Raw genomic sequence first — 16,442 nt, 5'->3', positions numbered from 1 at the left:
ACTTGCTTTGACCTTCAGCAGGTCATCATGAACATGTCTGTATGCTTAAATACTTTAATTTGCTGAGGTCTGATTGGTTCACTAGATATTTGTGTTTACCGAGCAGGTGAACAGGTGTACCTGGCAAAGTGTGTGTAACCCTCAGTGTTACTGACATGTTCCACACTGATGCACAACAATACTCTGTGCCCCACACTGTTTTATTAAGTATGTCTAATCACTGTAGACATTACATGTACCTTCTTAGAGGAGAGGTCATACAGTGGAAGATCTTGTTTCCATAATTACTGAAACTTCCCAGTTGCATGGGGAATTTGGACTGCTATACCAAGACAAAGACTTTGACAATCAGTTTTTCAGTGTCATCTCGACTGCTGACTTGTATGACAAGGCCACTGTTAAAGTCATCCTTAAAGAGCCAGTAATCACCCTTGACTTACAACCAGTATGTGAATCAGGATCATCGTCTGCATTGAACTCTTCGACTTCAGTGAGCACCCATCCTGCAAGTACTACTGAAACGGACATCTGCCCTGCCAATCATGATGCACCCTCACAGGTGTCCGACTGCGCATCGTCAAGTTCCAGTGACACCATCATTCTCCCTGATTCATGTCGCCCTGCTGCGTGGCCAGTGCCATTTCAAGTACCGGAGTTTTCCCGAGACATACAACTAATCCTCGCTGAGGCAAACAACTCATATCGCAACACTGGAAGACCTTTCATGGATGCCAGTGTTAAATCAGCAAGAATGCAAGACCTTGCAAAAGTAATTTTTTCGTACACTGCTTACCCAACCAATCAGCAGATCCTCTCAGTGGCTGAAGCCTTGGTTTCAAAGTTTCCGTGTCTTAAGGAGCCAGGATCATTTGCCGGCTTATATGGCTGGTGGCAGCGTATAAAAAACAAGATGCACAATTACCGTGCCAAGCTAAGATCTCGAAAATTTTCTTACCCGGAAATTGAAATTAATGCCTTAAAAAGGAAGCATCCAGCTGATGCAGTGCCATCAAAGAATGTAAAAAAGCCAAAAAAAAAAGCAGAGGTTAATTATCTCCCTCCGCATCCTACTGGAGAAACCCAAGAGACACTGGAGAAAGAGAGGCTGGAATTAATTTATGAAATAACAAAGAAAAACAACGCAAAGATAATTGCAGACAAAATGAATAAAACGTTCTCTAGCCGAAGACTTGAAGTGGTCAGCCTCTGCCCCTCTGTGGGTGAGTTAAAAGAAAGGTGGCCAGCATTATTCACTGAGGCTCAGGTGAGTATGTGTGATAACTTTTCCTTCCCACCAAAAAACATTCATGTTATAACTATGAGATCTGGTCTGTCATTTGAAATGTCATTTTTTTTGTCCCCTTACTTCTTAGATCATCGAAGAGTTCAGACGCATCACCACAGTTTCTTTGGTGGAGACATTCATGCTGAAACTTGATGAGTACACACCAGGTCTTTTGCAGCTTATGCCTGCCAAAGGAGGAGCTGCTGGTTCCAAGATGAGACCTCTGCTGGACACTTTGAATGACGTATGTTATTTGACTTTTTTCACAAATATGTAATTATGGAGGGCTGCAGTGGGTAGCACGAAGGTCCTGGGTTCAAATCCTGGCCCAGGGTCTTTATGCATGGAGTTTGCATGTTCTCCCTGTGCATGTGTGGGTTCCCCCGGGTACTCCGGCTTCCTCCCACAGTCAGAAAACATGGCTGTTAGGTTAATTGGTCTCTCCAAATTGACCTTAGGTTTGAGTGTGTGCGTGCATGGTTGTTTATCCTGTCTGTCTCTATGTTGCCTTGTGATTGACTGTCCAGGGTGTACCCAGCCTCTCACCTGTTGAAAGCTGGAGAGAGGCATCAGCCATGTTTTTGTTTTTAAGTAATTCAGTCTTAATGTATGTAAATCACTCGACTTAGTCTTTTCACTAAATTGTATCTCCCTACAGACACAGAGCATTGAGAAGAAAAGGGATCTCCTTATCTGCTGCCTCATTAGCTACCTCGGGGAAAGACAAGAAGATCTTTTTCATGACTGCCAGGTTTGTCATATTGATAACAGATTACTTATTAACTCAAGGGATCCTAATGTTCTTCTCTCCTGTCCTCTCCTATCCCCTGTTCTCCCCTTCTCCATTCATCTTCTTTCCACTCCCCTCTTTAGATAAACTGAAATATATTGAAAAAGCATCTTAAATAAAATAAAACATGTGTATGCTTTTTCTTTCTTTCTTTTTAACACGTAGGAATGTGAGGATTACACAGACAATATGATGAAGGTGATCGTGATCCACAACATCATGGCTGAGGAGGATCCATCAGATGTGTTCATTGTGATTGAGGGAAACCAAGTGATGGAGGGATGTGGAAGCCGAACAAAGGCATGTGTACTGCTGATGGGACTGATATATGCTCTCAACCTCAAATATCCGAAGGAGCTGAAGAACACATTTGACACTTTTGAAAAACTGTTTTTGGAACTTGACGGGGCGAAACTACTGAACAAGGTCCACGACCTCAAAAATAAGCTTATGCAATGCACACACATTTCCCCTCTTGTTCCCAGAGGATCTTTTGTCCAGACATAGCTTGATGGAGCTGTAATTTTTCTTCTGACAGCAAGCACAGAAACTATTGAATGTTGGTGTTAGTGTTCTGTTCTATCTATACATATGTTTGATAACGTACATGCACAGAAACAACCTTGTAGAGTTTCTGTGCTTTTGGCTTTTAAAATGGACTAAGTGGCCTTTGAAAGTGTTGTCTGCATTAGCTGTTGTGTTGCACTTTATTCTGTGTTTTTATGGAATAAAAACATTGAGATGATGAACCATTTGAATATCTTTTTTTTTTTTTGGGGGGGGGGTACATTTTACCTGATATGAATAGGTAATGTTTATCAACTGATAATAAATTTTATTAGTAATTATCAGGTATTACCAACTAGCAAACAAGAGATAATTTTACCTAATTTCAATGAGTAAGTAGCTATTGAATGTATACATAAATATGGGGTAAATTTTACCCAATTTAATTAAGTATTTCATAGCTTTTTATTGAAGCTATTTTATACACAATATATTGAACTAAATCTACCACAAAAAAGTCAATGCAAATTGTTCCCTCAGATTTATTGGGTAAATTCTATAGATGACTTCTTACAGTGCATGACCTTAAAAACTCAGCCTATGCTGGAAAACCCTCCAAAGTGGCCGAATGAAAACAATTCTGCAAAGAAGAGAGGACCAAATTTCCTCCACAGCGCTGTATAACACTCATCACCAGTTATTGCAAATGCTCGATTGCAGTTCTTGCTAGATGATAAAACCACTTATTAGGTTTAGAAGGAAATGACTTTTTCTACATGAGGTAAAGTTGGAGAGCTGTTTCCCCAAACTAAATGAAATCATCATTTAAAAAACTACAATCTGTATTTACTCTGAACATCTGTGTTAACATTTGAAATTGGAAACATGTAAGTGTAACAAACATGTTAAAACATAAGAAATCAGGAAGGGGCATGTATAGGAATTTCTTTTACTTATGTATTAATCACATTATTTTATTGTATGATGCCTTGGTGCCACTGGATTTTAACATGTCTCACACTCATACAGTAAGACAAATGGTGGGGGTGTAGTAAGGAAGTTGGGGGAAGCAGACAACTCCACAGGAAGAGTCTTTTGTGTCTTCAAGGACTCTGGGAGGTAGCAAGGGAGTGTGAACCTTAAGGTGTGAAACAGCTGTGTACTGCCTTTTGTTCCTGGAGAAGGTATTTAACTGAGAGCCATGCTAGGCTCAGGGAGACTCTGCTGACCGTCTGTCCCGCGGTCATGCAGGGACTTCATCAAGCTTGGTTGTCTGTTCTTTGTGTGTTTGATTAAAGAATGTTAGCTACCGCTCACCGCTCGTCTGCAGGCTTTATTTGAATGGAAAACGTCCACAACAGGCAAAAAAAAAAGCTTTTTGCTTTGATTTAGAGCAGAAGTTTTTTGCACTGCATTTTAAAATGAAAACATATTGCATTTATTTACAATTAAAGACACACAGAGCAGGAAGTGTGTTACTGTTTTACATCCACAGACACACAAGAAAAGAAGCAGGCAACATGAGGTCAAGTTATGGCAATTTTATTTGTGTATTTCAGTACATGTATTTAGATTAGAGTTTTTAAAAAACAAACAAAGGTCCCAAGAAGAAGGATGGGGTGAAAGAAAGGTGGAGAGAGGGGGAAGAAACTATTGATGTCCTCAAACTTGATGCTGCTGGGTCACTTCTTTCTCAGCAGTCTGCTCCAGAATCCCCTCCTGTCCTCGGCTTGCTTTTCTTTTGCCTTCAGTTCTTTGAAGGTTTTGTTGAGCTGCTCCTCGGCATCTTTAAATGTTTCTTTCAGCTGCTGTTTGGCCAGTTTCACTTTGTGTTTGAGGAGCTCTTTAGCTTCCTTTTTGTGCTTTCGTATTTCTTTAAGTGCGTCTTTGCAGTCTTTCTTGGTCACCGCAGAGCCGGTCATTTCTTTCTTCAATACCTTCACCTCAATTTTCTCTTCTGCAAGTTCTTCTTGCACTTTCATCAGTACCTTCTTCATGTTTTGAGTGTAACTCTTTGTATCTTCCATTTCTTTCTTTGCTTCCTGTGTTTTAATTTTCTCTTCCTCCAACACTTTTTGAGCTTCCAACAATTCTTTCTTCATATTTTCAATCTCATTTTCTGCCTCGTGTTTACGTTTTTTCTCCTCTTCAAGTTGTTGCTTCACATGCAGTATTTCCTTCCTTAGTGTTTCAGCTTCAGCCATTACATTTGCAGCTTCTTGTGTTGCCAACTGCATTTTCCTTTTTCCCTCTTCAAAAGCTTCCTGCACCTCCTGTAATTCCTGTATCACATTTCCTGCCTCCTCCTTTGCAGGAGGACTTCATGCCTGCTTCATGCCCTGGGGGACAGGGCTATGGCTCTCTACACCCTCTAGCAGATCATTACATGGGGAAACCTTTTGAATACAAGCACGCTGATCCACACAGGTGTGCACACGGTTGTTCACTGTTCATAGACATAAACTACACCTTTATTGGCTGCGATTTCCAAGCACATTGTGCGCTGTCGGTCCTGCTTGCTACACAACAACATTCAATATTTAGTATTTACTGCTGTTTACACTTAGCTAGATTAACGTGATGGTCAGTGGCGGTCCTAGCCTGTTTGGCGCCCCGGGTGAACACTCTCTCTGGCGCCGCCCCCCCCCCACACACACACATAAAACATATTAAGGCAGAGACACATATGAAGACAGAGAGAATATGCATAGTATGCAACCAGCTACCAAACAGCCATCATAATTCGTCATACAATGAGAACAGGACAAATCAACAACTGACAATGACTAATTAATATTAAAATCTGTAACATAATGTATTGTTTGGAGTTTAGTCTGTTACTGTTGCTATTTTTACCATTTCTTCTTGGAGCAACTGTAACCCACATAATTTCCTTAGGGATTAATAAAGTATTCTGATTCTGATTGTTTCAGGATGACCTGCCATTATCCAATCACACATCTGCTTACCTGCATCTTTTGCTCGTTTCTCCTCCTCTTCTTTTCTCTTTTTTCTAAACTGAGCACCTGATGGCTTTGAACTTTTCTTGTCCATCTTCCATTGGTTTTAATTTCGCACTCCAGTATGAACACAAATCTCCCAACCCGAGGATCGCCACAACATAACCTAATAGACCTACACCTTAGTTCACAGATTCACTTTGTCTAAGGTGTATTTCTGGGATTTCACACAACCCAGGGTTCAAATCATGAATACATAATGGGCTTGGATTTACAACATTATGGATGAAATATGCTCTATTTGGAAGCAGCAGCTCCCCCCCCTCCCCCTTCGATGGGTTGTGTGTGAGACTTTAAATCATCAAACTCTAAATTATAAATGTTAAATTGTTATTGATCCCTTTACTCCAGGTCCTAAAGTTATATTTATTTTCTTACTCTTCTTATATTTATTGTTTGTTTTCTTGCACTGCTGTAACTGGAGCCTCGTCGACTCGTCTCTCTATATGCTGGACTGTATGTAGCGGAGATGACAATAAAGTTTACTTTGACTTCAGCAGCAAGCAGGCGCACCGAGGGCTCTCGCGCTCACTTTTCGCATATAGAATTTCAAAAAAAACATGTGCGCAAATGTTGTGCCCTTAAACAGGGGAAATAGTGAGGAGAGGTGAAAGAACGGCACAGACACACAGCTCTCACTCTCACTCGTCTGTATTGAGTTTCACAAGCAGTACAACCAAAACAATATTCTTATGGATGCACTCAGTCTCAGGACAACTGTGTCCAAACTAAGTCACTATTGTTCGCTGCATTAGCTGATGAGAATACTTTAGATAACATGAACTGTAGCATTAGGCAAAAACATCTTTTTAACTTGCACATGTTAGCTGACACAGTCACTAACTTTCCACAGCAAAGAAATAACACTTTAAGTACTGCAGGTCTTTCAGTAGTTAACTTATACAGATAGTACCAGAAAAATCTTCACACAATATGGCGGAGTAATAGCGAAAACTAGCATACACAGCAACAGAGATTAACTGGAACTTCTCAGCAAAATAGTCCGCAATTCACATCTTTCGCTACAATGAACAATGATAACAACGTAATAATCAACGGTAACACACATTTATACAGATCTGTGCATGGCAGTTACCTTAAACAGGGGAAATAGTGAGGAGAGGTGAAAGAACGGCACAGACACACAGCTCTCACTCTCACTCGTCTGTATTGAGTAGTGATGTGTGAATCATGAACGAATCGTTCAATACTCGAGAATCACTTTACTGACTCATGAGTCATGATTCACAAGCCCAACTGACTCACTGACTCATCCCTGTTGCTGTTAGCAGCAATCTATCTAGCTTATAATTAAAATTGTGGAGAAAAACACAACATCCAGTATCTTAACAAAAAAATTTCTGCTCTGAACTGAAAGAAAAAACCCTGAGTAGAAGCTCACATCAAGACAATAGACTATGTGCACATTAGCATATGCTACTTCCGGTGCGGAAACTCCTGTGGGGAGCTTTGTTTCCGGTGTCCTATTCACGCCTTGTTTACGGTCCAAAACAAGTTAAGCAAATGAATGAATCAAGCGGTGATTTACATTTCTCTAGATGTCTTGGGCATTTATCCAATATATCTGTAAATGATGTTCATCAACTTGTCGATATTTTTCCCCCGCGCCTCAGAGCAAAAGAGAAAAGGGATTCAAATGTTGTCAAAGGAGCTTGCAAAGAAAAGCGTCTGGACTTCTTTAAGTTGCTTGAAGACGTTTCACCTCTCATCCGAGAAGCTTCTTCAGTTCTAAGGTCAAATGGTGGGGAGTCCCAGATTTAAACGTAGTGGGAGTATCCCCCCGCAGAGGGACAGAAGGACCCCCTGATGATCCTCTAATCGCCTGAGCCAAGGTGTGAAACTGGGTGTGGGTCCCAATCAGCCAGGGTTTCGGATGAGCTCGTTGTGAAACCTGGCCCGACCTTATCATGCGAATTCCTGAGGTCAGATGGCCCAGGATGTAAGTGGGCGTTAAGGCGTCTGGGGAGGGAACTCAAAACTGGATTATAGATGGCAGACAGTTGGTGTCGTAAACCACCGCCTCTGTTCAAGGAGGATTCAAATGTTATATTTCTCAGTATCTGTAAACAGCGGTCCCTCGTTTATCGCGGGTGTTATGTTCTAAAAATAACCAGCGATAGGTGAAATCAAGTAGCCAATGTTATTTTTTGATGGTGCAAAACGTTTCGTCGACATCGTCGACATACAGTACTGCACTTCAGAGTCACACTGCTAGCGATCGATGCAGCGATTCTGTACTGTACAGGAGAGACGTCACGGAGGAGATCGTCTGCAGCGATCAGGACACAGGACACAATGTGATGTAAAAAAAAAAAAAAAAGCATGCAAACTTGCACTAAAAAATCTGCAAAACAGCGAGGTGAAAGGTGAACCGCGTTATAGCGAGGGACCGCTGTAATTTTGAAGGTAAGTCACAACATACCCTTCGTAAATACTAATGTATAGAAACCCTTACCAGCAATCATTCATTTTTTGTGTGGCTTTTTTTCAGGGTTTGTTAACATGCTGTGTAAGTGTGTACTTGACTAGCTGATATCGACATAACGGGGGAAACATCTGGTTTGACTATTCTTCACCTGTAGTTTGAATGCTGAACATTTGCCTGTTTAAATCATAAGACCAGTCACTATACAGAGATGTGCTTCTGAATGTGGACGATGTGTCTTCTGCTGCAGTGATGCAGTTCTGCTTGTGTTGAGTGATGTAAACAACTGATCGATCTAAACTCTTTAAACATCAAAATTGATCATTAGATTTTTTTTATGACACAACAGTGGTGAGTGTTCCCACCTTCTGCTCTTTGTAATTTAACGCAATCTTTCCGTTTTCAAGTTTTGGACATGATTTTGGAGTATATCTTTGCAGTAGCGATTGACCGCAAAGTAAAGCTACCGGAAATGTACAACCCTACATCCGGTCTCAAACCAGGAAGTTAGCATTTTCTCGTGCACAGGGTCTATAGCTCCTCGGTTCACAGTAGCATCGCTCTGCTAACATGCTAACAGCACATTTGAGCTACTCACCCCCTCCCTCCTGTGCTGAATCCTAACGCTCCAAACGCGCTAGACTGACGCGAGTTTCAGGCGTTTTGGCGACGCAAATCTGCTTCCGAATTTTCGCGGGAGCCGCAATCGTGGGTCATCGCGCCTTTACATTGACTTTACATGTAAACCTGACGCTCTGGCCGCCTCTATCGCGTTCTGTTCACACTGAACGCGATGGACGCGAACAAAACGCCCCAAACGCCCCTAATTTGACGCTTGCACATTCGCGCCTCAACGCATGTCCAAGAAAAATCCATAGCGCGATTTTGACGCACGTGAACCGGAAATGTGGGAGGAATGTGGGAGGAAGTTGTGCCAGACCGGTATCTTTGCAAGATGGCAGCTGTCGAGCTAGCGCTTGAAGAGAGAGTCTCCCTTCTCCATGTAATGTGGAGAGCAGAGCAGCGGCGTAAAAGACGTCCTCGCCGTACCTGGGTCCATCAGGTCCTCCAGAGGCGTGAGCAGTTTGGTGAGTTTCACCATTTGCTCCAGGAGCTGCGCCTGGATGACGGCCGATTCCAGCGATATCACCGGCCAGTTTGAGGACCTGCTTTCCCTCGTCGGTCCCAGCATCGCCCGCCTAGACACCAATTACAGGCGCTCAATCCCACCTGCAGAGCGCCTGTCCATCTGCCTGAGGTTAGTAAAAGTATTTAATACAGTAGTCCTTTATTGATACCTGTGCTAATATATGCTAAACCATCCATTTATACACTGCTAACATGGATGTGCTATGCTAACAGTGAATGCTCTCGGTGTTTACTGATAGCAAACTGTGGTACGGAGACGACTGTTTATAATATTTCTAGTGATACTCAGAAGGTCTCATCAAGTCCCGATTTAATTCGATTTATGCTGTTATCAGTGTTTGCAATGATAGCATGGCTGTGGTGTCACATCAATGTATGCGCTCGGTGTTTGCTGATATCAAACTGTAGCATTAGGACCACTGAGTTAACCTTTGTAGTGATACTCCTTTTTATTTAGACCTGGTTTAATTCTGGGATAGTTGAATATTTGTATGTAATCCCTGCAGCTGTCAGACTCTATAACAGGGGTCACCAGCCTTTATTAAAACAGAGTTAGATAAAACTGAACAGTTTGGTTCATCTTTAGTTACATGGTTCTATCTTGATAAGCTATGTCTTATCACAGATTAATTTTTCAAAAATATGAATGATTTAAGGAAGGGCTACATGTCAACATACAACTCTTTATTTCTATTAATGTCTTACTTCATTCCTACCTGATTGACATGTTTAGGAATTATGAGTGATTGGCACACTGTAGTTGTAAAAGTTGCTACCAATCAAATTATGATATGTTAAAGTTAAAACAAAACACAACTGTTTTAGATATTATCTAATATACATTTTGTAATTATCCTTATAATTACAAAATGTTTTATGTAAGATTTATGTTTTGTGATTTAAATCTGACATCACAAAAGTATTTTGGAATTTGAATAATGTATTTTGTAACTGCAGTACACATAATACTAATTTTGAACAATTTTGTCCAGGTTCCTTGTCACCGGGGACTCCTTCACGACCAAGCGTTCAGTTACAGAGTCGGTGTGTCCACGGTGAGCCAGATCACCCCCCAGGTAGCGACGGCCATCTGGGACTGTCTAGTGGACGACTTCATGGCTGTGCCTTCACCTGGAGACTGGTGGTCCATCACAGAGGGATTCCAGGCGCGCTGGAACTTCCCACTCTGCTGTGGAGCTCTGGATGGGAAGCACGTCCAGACAAAGGCACCCCATATATCATATAGGAGACACACACATTGATATACACTAAATATTTATTTCATTTCTTTTTTTGTGGTGCCCAAATTTATGCACCTGCTTGATTTTGTTTAAACAATTATTGCACACTTTTTGTAAATCCAGTGAACTTCTTTTCACTTCTCAAATATCACTGTGTGTGTCTCCTATATGATATATTTAACTGACATTTTTTATTGTAACAACCAACGATTTATACAGGAAAATAATGTCTATTAACAAGGTTGCCCAAACTTTTGCATCCCACTGTATTAGTATATTTTGTCATTAGTATAATATAAAATAAATTCTACATGTGTCAAGTCGTGTGCCAACATTTGCTGTGTAGTAGAGCTGAGACATTAGTCATTATAAAAATTTATTTGAAATAATATTAAAATTCTCAAACAGAAAAACATTAAACATAAATATAAAATATAAGTATTTACAGAGAGACAGGAATAAAAAGGACCCAGCTGCTCTCCAGAGCAGGAACAAGGCTGAGGAGGAAATGCTCCATTGGAGACTGGTGTGGCCTCTTCAGGGACTCCAGGATGGCCAGCTCCACCACCGATGGACCGTCCTGGGACCCGTCCCTCATCTGCCTCGGAGCTGTCCTCCTCTGTGGGCCTGTAAAACAGCACAAAACACAAAGAAATGAGAATGAGGCTCATAGTTATGGGTGTTTTTGTGCTGTTTTTTCTATTGGACGTGATGGTTATCAAAACCAAACGTGATAAATTTGGCAAGCGCAGGAGACACGACACGAAGGAGATTTGTCAATCAGGCTGCAGAATGCAATGCTGTACGGTGCAAAAAAAAGAAAAGAAAAAGAAAATCAGCGAAAAAGCGAAGCAGTGACGGATGAACAGCGGGACCACTGTGTGCTGTTTATTAATAAACAAAATATATTCCTATATGACAACATGCATAAAAGCAGAACGGTATTTGTACGTCAGTGGGAAAATAGCGGTGGCTTGTTAGCTTTTGTGCGGCTTCCCCGGGTCAGCGAAAACTTTCAAAAGAGAAATGAATGAACTTACCAGGTTGCCCGATCTCTTTACATATCTTCCTCCAAGCTCGGTCCTTTATATTCCTGTCTTGGTACAGAAAGCAGCTGGTGTCGTACAGCTCCAGGTTGTTTGCTACGGCGCTGATTAGCCTTCCTTCCATTGAAGAATGAAGGGCTTTGGCTGGATCTGCCCCTTTGACCTAGGTCACAGCCACGTCACTAGGCTCCTGATTGGTTGTCGCGGCGCGATTTGACGCTGGAGTTCAGATTTTTCCAACTGAGCGGTAGACGCGTAACGCGCGCATGCACAAAATGCAACACAAAAACTCACGCGCGTGGTTTTTTTCAGTCAAATGCTCCAAACGCGCTAGACTGACGCGAGTTTCAGGCGTTTTGGCGTTTTGGCGACGCAAATCTGCTTCCGAATTTTCGCGGGAGCCGCAATCGCGGGTCATCGCGCCTTTCCATTGACTTTACATGTAAACCTGATGCTCTGGCCGCCTCTATCGCGTTCGGTGTGAACACACCGTTAGAATTGCTGATTTGCGTCGTTTTCTTCCTTTGCTGGATGGTTTTCGGCGGCCAGCTTTTGTATATGGCCGGATGTCCTCGGGAGTTTGTAGTCCGCTGTCAGTAATTGCAGTGCTGGGTAAGGGTGAGCTCCTCGATAACTGTCGATTTTCAGACAGCGTGTCCGTGTTCGGGCCGTCGGGTGAGAAAGCCGAGAAAGACAAAGCTGATTCTGATGTGTCGGGTCCGCTCTGTGTTTAGGTCTTTGTGTGGAATCCGTTAATGAATTGATATCGCTTTATTCAAGCTACTCACCTCTCTCTTCCACCTGCACTTTCAACTGAGAGGTCCCGCCCCCCAGAGAGGTCCCGCCCCTGACTATCTCTGATTGGTTTAGTCCACGATAGGGGCATAATGTGTGTCTGTTGTTGACCACACGGAGAGTTGCAGAGATTTTTTTTGTTTGTTACCGGAACAGTTGGTCGCACAGGTGTGACCAAATATTTATTTTTAGTCGCACCACTGAAAAATTTGGTCGCATTTGCGACCAAATTGGTCGCACTCTAGGGCCCTGAACAATTAGTTAATGTTGTTCATGAGACTAAAGTCAGTGTAAATATATGTGGCCAATATTCTAGTTATTATATTAATCATTATAAGTTATTACAGCAGTGAGTTTGAACTCTCAAATCAAATCACTTATTGTCACATCACATGTGTAGGTGCACTGGTACAAGACTTTGTGACACGCAGGCAGAACAAGACTTTGTGACACGCATGCAGAACAAGACTTTGTGACACGCATGCAGAACAAGACTTTGTGACACGCAGGCAGAACAAGACTTTGTGACACGCAGGCAGAACAAGACTTTGTGACACGCAGGCAGAACAAGACTTTGTGACACGCATGCAGAACAAGACTTTGTGACACGCATGAAGAACAAGACTTTGTGACACGCAGGCAGAACAAGACTTTGTGACACGCATGCAGAACAAGACTTTGTGACACGCAGGCAGAACAAGACTTTGTGACACGCAGGCAGAACAAGATTTTGTGACACGCAGGCAGAACAAGACTTTGTGATAATAATTAATTAAAATTGGAATTAATTAATTAAATAAATAGTTATGACACATGTAATTAATTAATTATTAGAGACGTGAAAATATACAGCATAAAGAAAATTGTAAGAGACTCAGCAGCAGATTAGAATAACAGTTATACATTTAATAAATCACCAAATGAATCCAAGAAACGAGCAAACCTGTTCCGACAATTTGAGTTTGTATTCCCTCAGCTGCAGACTCGCTGCTGTTTAAATGTTTGAGAGGAAGATTAGATATAAAGCAAACGTCAAACATAGACTCATTCTGCCTTCACATTTGATATGAGGCCAGCACGTATAGTGGCTGTGTCCTGTTTTAAGATCATACATGGAAAATTGTTGTCTGACCTCCGTCGATCCAGCCGCTCAGACTCCGTGGTTACCATGGTTACTGCATAAGCAGCTATAATGTTAACAGCTGGCACTGAGGAAACCTGCCGGCAGCATGGGTGTTTATGTTTTTCATTGCAAAAGAACTGTCTGAATGGTCAACTGAAGTTAACTTGGATAATTTATAGTCAAGGAGTATCACAGATAACGCCTACGTGAGCTGTGTGACTGTTCACCACTACACTGAAATCAGTAGGCTATTACTGATATACACGTGCTATATCATAAACTATTATATAAATAGGGAGGTCCTATTAACATGTTTAGTTTTAAAGGACACCTTCCTGCCTTTAGTCTCATTCATGAGCAGTATTAGTTTTCTTCTAACATCCAGAAGTCTGCACGATGTGTTTCATAGTTTGTAACAAACCTTTGACAGTTAAACATAACATGACCGAAAAAGCAAAAAAAAAAAGAAAAAAGAGAGAGAGAGAAAAAAATCACATTCTAACAGACAGCTGGTGCTTAGAATACAGTTGAATAACTATTAAAAAACAGATGATATAATATTACTGTCCAGGTTGCAGACTTCATGATGAACATGCTGTTGCAAACCCTGCTCCTCTCGGTGGAAATGCGCCTTCTCTTTCCTCTTTGTATAAAAACATTTTAAAAGTCAGTTTAATCTCAAAATTCACTGTTAAATTCAAAACACACCAGATAAAGAAAAGCGAATAGTTCAGTCTAACACATGTGCCAGTGAACCATTAAACGTCTGTAAAACTATGCAGTTATGAAACATAACTTTAACCTCAGCCAAACCGATTTGCTCAGTTGTAAATAAAACAGCGAAGTAAACGTGACCCGACAGACAGAACCTGAGTGAATGAAGTCCAGCGTTTAACCACTGAGAGCTAAAACTAAGGTGAGGTTTCAAAGCTGTGTGCCGGTGATTGGACATCAGCCGCTGATGAAGCTGGTTCGCCTATAAAGTGCTCTGTAAGGAAACAAGCTCCAGCAGCTCTGCGCTCGGGGAAAACACTATATTTACTCATCTTGTGCAGAAAAATGCGCTGACATTGCTTTATATCGAGCACCGGCTGCCCAGTTAAACTGTGACTATCACCAGGTAACGTAGGTGTGTTTCTTGAATTAGCAGCAGGTGTTAAACAGCTGACAGATGAGAAGGAGGATGCATGCAGGTAAACTGAGGGTCTGTTGAGCTGATCGCTGGTTTCATGAGAAAAATGTCAGCTCGTTCTTTATGTTACAGAAGCACAGAGGCACAAGACCAGGCGGAAAGAGACGATCGTTCGGTGAAAATGAGAATCTGCGAATGCAACATGTGGAACACGGAGATTGGAATATGTAAACAAACCGGTTAACGTAACCCCCTGGGGGCACTCTGCATGCTGACTGTTAGCAGAGCTAGTGAAATCTCTGAAAACATCTGAGCACTTTTGCAAACATGTTCTATGTTGACAACCTGACCAGACATACAGCGCGACATTCGCGGCTAAAACACTGTTAAAAGTGTAGTTGGTGACAGAAAAACGGGGTATTTTAAAACTACACCACCACCATTGCTGCCTGTGATTTGATCTGCATTCTCGGATACCTGGCTGCCACAAGTCTACACAAGCAATTGATTATCTAGGATCGACCTGTTTTGACTTACTTTGCACGGCAACCAATCAAATGTTAGAGAAGCTGCATGGGCAGCGTTAACCCCGCCCCCTGAATTTGATGGGTGAGGCTGACAGATAAAATTAATTCAAGATGAGAGCCAGGCGCCAGGACTGCCAAAATGAAATAAATAAATATATCATTAAATAATTAATTAAATGTGTCAATAATTAATTAAATGTGTCAATAATTAATTAATTACATGTGTCATAACTATTTATTTAATTAATTAATTCCAATTTTAATTAATTATTGCCACATTTAATTAATTATTTAATGGTGTATTTAATTAATTCATTATGGCAGTCCTGGCGTTCCATAAGAATAGACTTTGTGACATGCATGCAGAACAAGACTTTGTGACACGCAGGCAGAACAAGACTTTGTGACACGCAGGCAGAAAAAGACTTTGTGACACGCATGAAGAACTAGACTTTGTGACACGCAGGCAGAACTAGACTTTGTGACATGCATGCAGAAAAAAACTTTGTGACACGCATGCAGAACTAGACTTTGTGACACGTGTGCAGAACAAGACTTTGTGACACGCGTGCAGAACAAGACTTTGTGACACGCATGCAGAACTAGACTTTGTGACACGCAGGTAGAACAAGACTTTGTGACATGCAGGCAGAACTAGACTTTGTGACACGCATGCAGAACTAGACTTTGTGACACGCAGGTATAAAAAGACTTTGTGACACGCAGGCAGAACAAGACTTTGTGACACGCAGGCAGAACTAGACTTTGTGACACGCAGGCAGAACAAAGACTTTGTGACACGCCGGCAGAACAAAGACTTTGTGACACGCACGTGGGATAAAGACTTTGTGACACACGCGTGGGAAAAAGACTTTGTGACACGTAGGCAGAATAAACACTTTGTGACACGCACATGGGAAAAAGACTTTGTGACACGCATGCAGAACTAGACTTTGTGACACGCAGGCAGAACAAAGACTTTGTGACACGCAAGCGGGAAAAAGACTTTTTGACACGCATGCAGAACAAAGACTTTGTGACACGCAAGCAGAACTAGACTTTGTGACACGCAGGCAGAACAAGACTTTGTGACACGCAGGCAGAAAAAGACTTTGTGACACGCAGGCAGAAAAAGATTTTGTGACACGCAGGCAGAAAAAGACTTTGTGACACGCAAGCAGAACAAGACTTTGTGACACGCAGGCAGAACAAGACTTTGTGACACGCAAGCAGAACAAGACTTTGTGACACGCAGGCAGAACAAGACTTTGTGACACGCAGGCAGAAAAAGACTTTGTGACATGCAGGCAGAACAAGACTTTGTGACACGGAGGCAGAAAAAGACTTTGTGACACGCAGGCAGAAAAAGACTTTGTGACAC

General features: G+C 41.8%; 1 protein-coding gene across 1 annotated transcript; it reads left to right on the top strand.

Annotated features, from left to right (window-relative positions):
• The first annotated feature begins 279 nt into the window (after window positions 1–279).
• On the top strand, window positions 280–2,633 carry LOC146386080 (uncharacterized). Its single transcript, XM_084932103.1, has 4 exons — window positions 280–1,264; window positions 1,374–1,529; window positions 1,944–2,036; window positions 2,241–2,633. Exons 1-4 carry the CDS (start codon window positions 725–727, stop codon window positions 2,580–2,582), a joined length of 1,131 nt encoding a protein of 376 aa, XP_084788229.1. The 5' UTR covers window positions 280–724; the 3' UTR covers window positions 2,583–2,633.
• The last annotated feature ends 13,809 nt before the right edge of the window (window positions 2,634–16,442 follow it).

Source organism: Perissodus microlepis, chromosome 6, assembly GCF_051167445.1.
Source record: "Perissodus microlepis isolate ML-2025 ecotype Zambia chromosome 6, ASM5116744v1, whole genome shotgun sequence".
In the NCBI taxonomy this organism is placed as follows: domain Eukaryota; kingdom Metazoa; phylum Chordata; class Actinopteri; order Cichliformes; family Cichlidae; genus Perissodus; species Perissodus microlepis.
This window is presented reverse-complemented; position numbering and strand designations above follow the sequence as displayed.

Coding starts and splice junctions, on each gene's coding strand:
- LOC146386080 (XM_084932103.1), top strand. CDS start 725: ATGGATGCCAGTGTTAAATCAGCAAGAATGCAAGACCTTGCAAAAGTA. Junction 1,265..1,373: donor CATTATTCACTGAGGCTCAG/GTGAGTATGTGT, acceptor CTTACTTCTTAG/ATCATCGAAGAGTTCAGACG. Junction 1,530..1,943: donor TGCTGGACACTTTGAATGAC/GTATGTTATTTG, acceptor ATCTCCCTACAG/ACACAGAGCATTGAGAAGAA.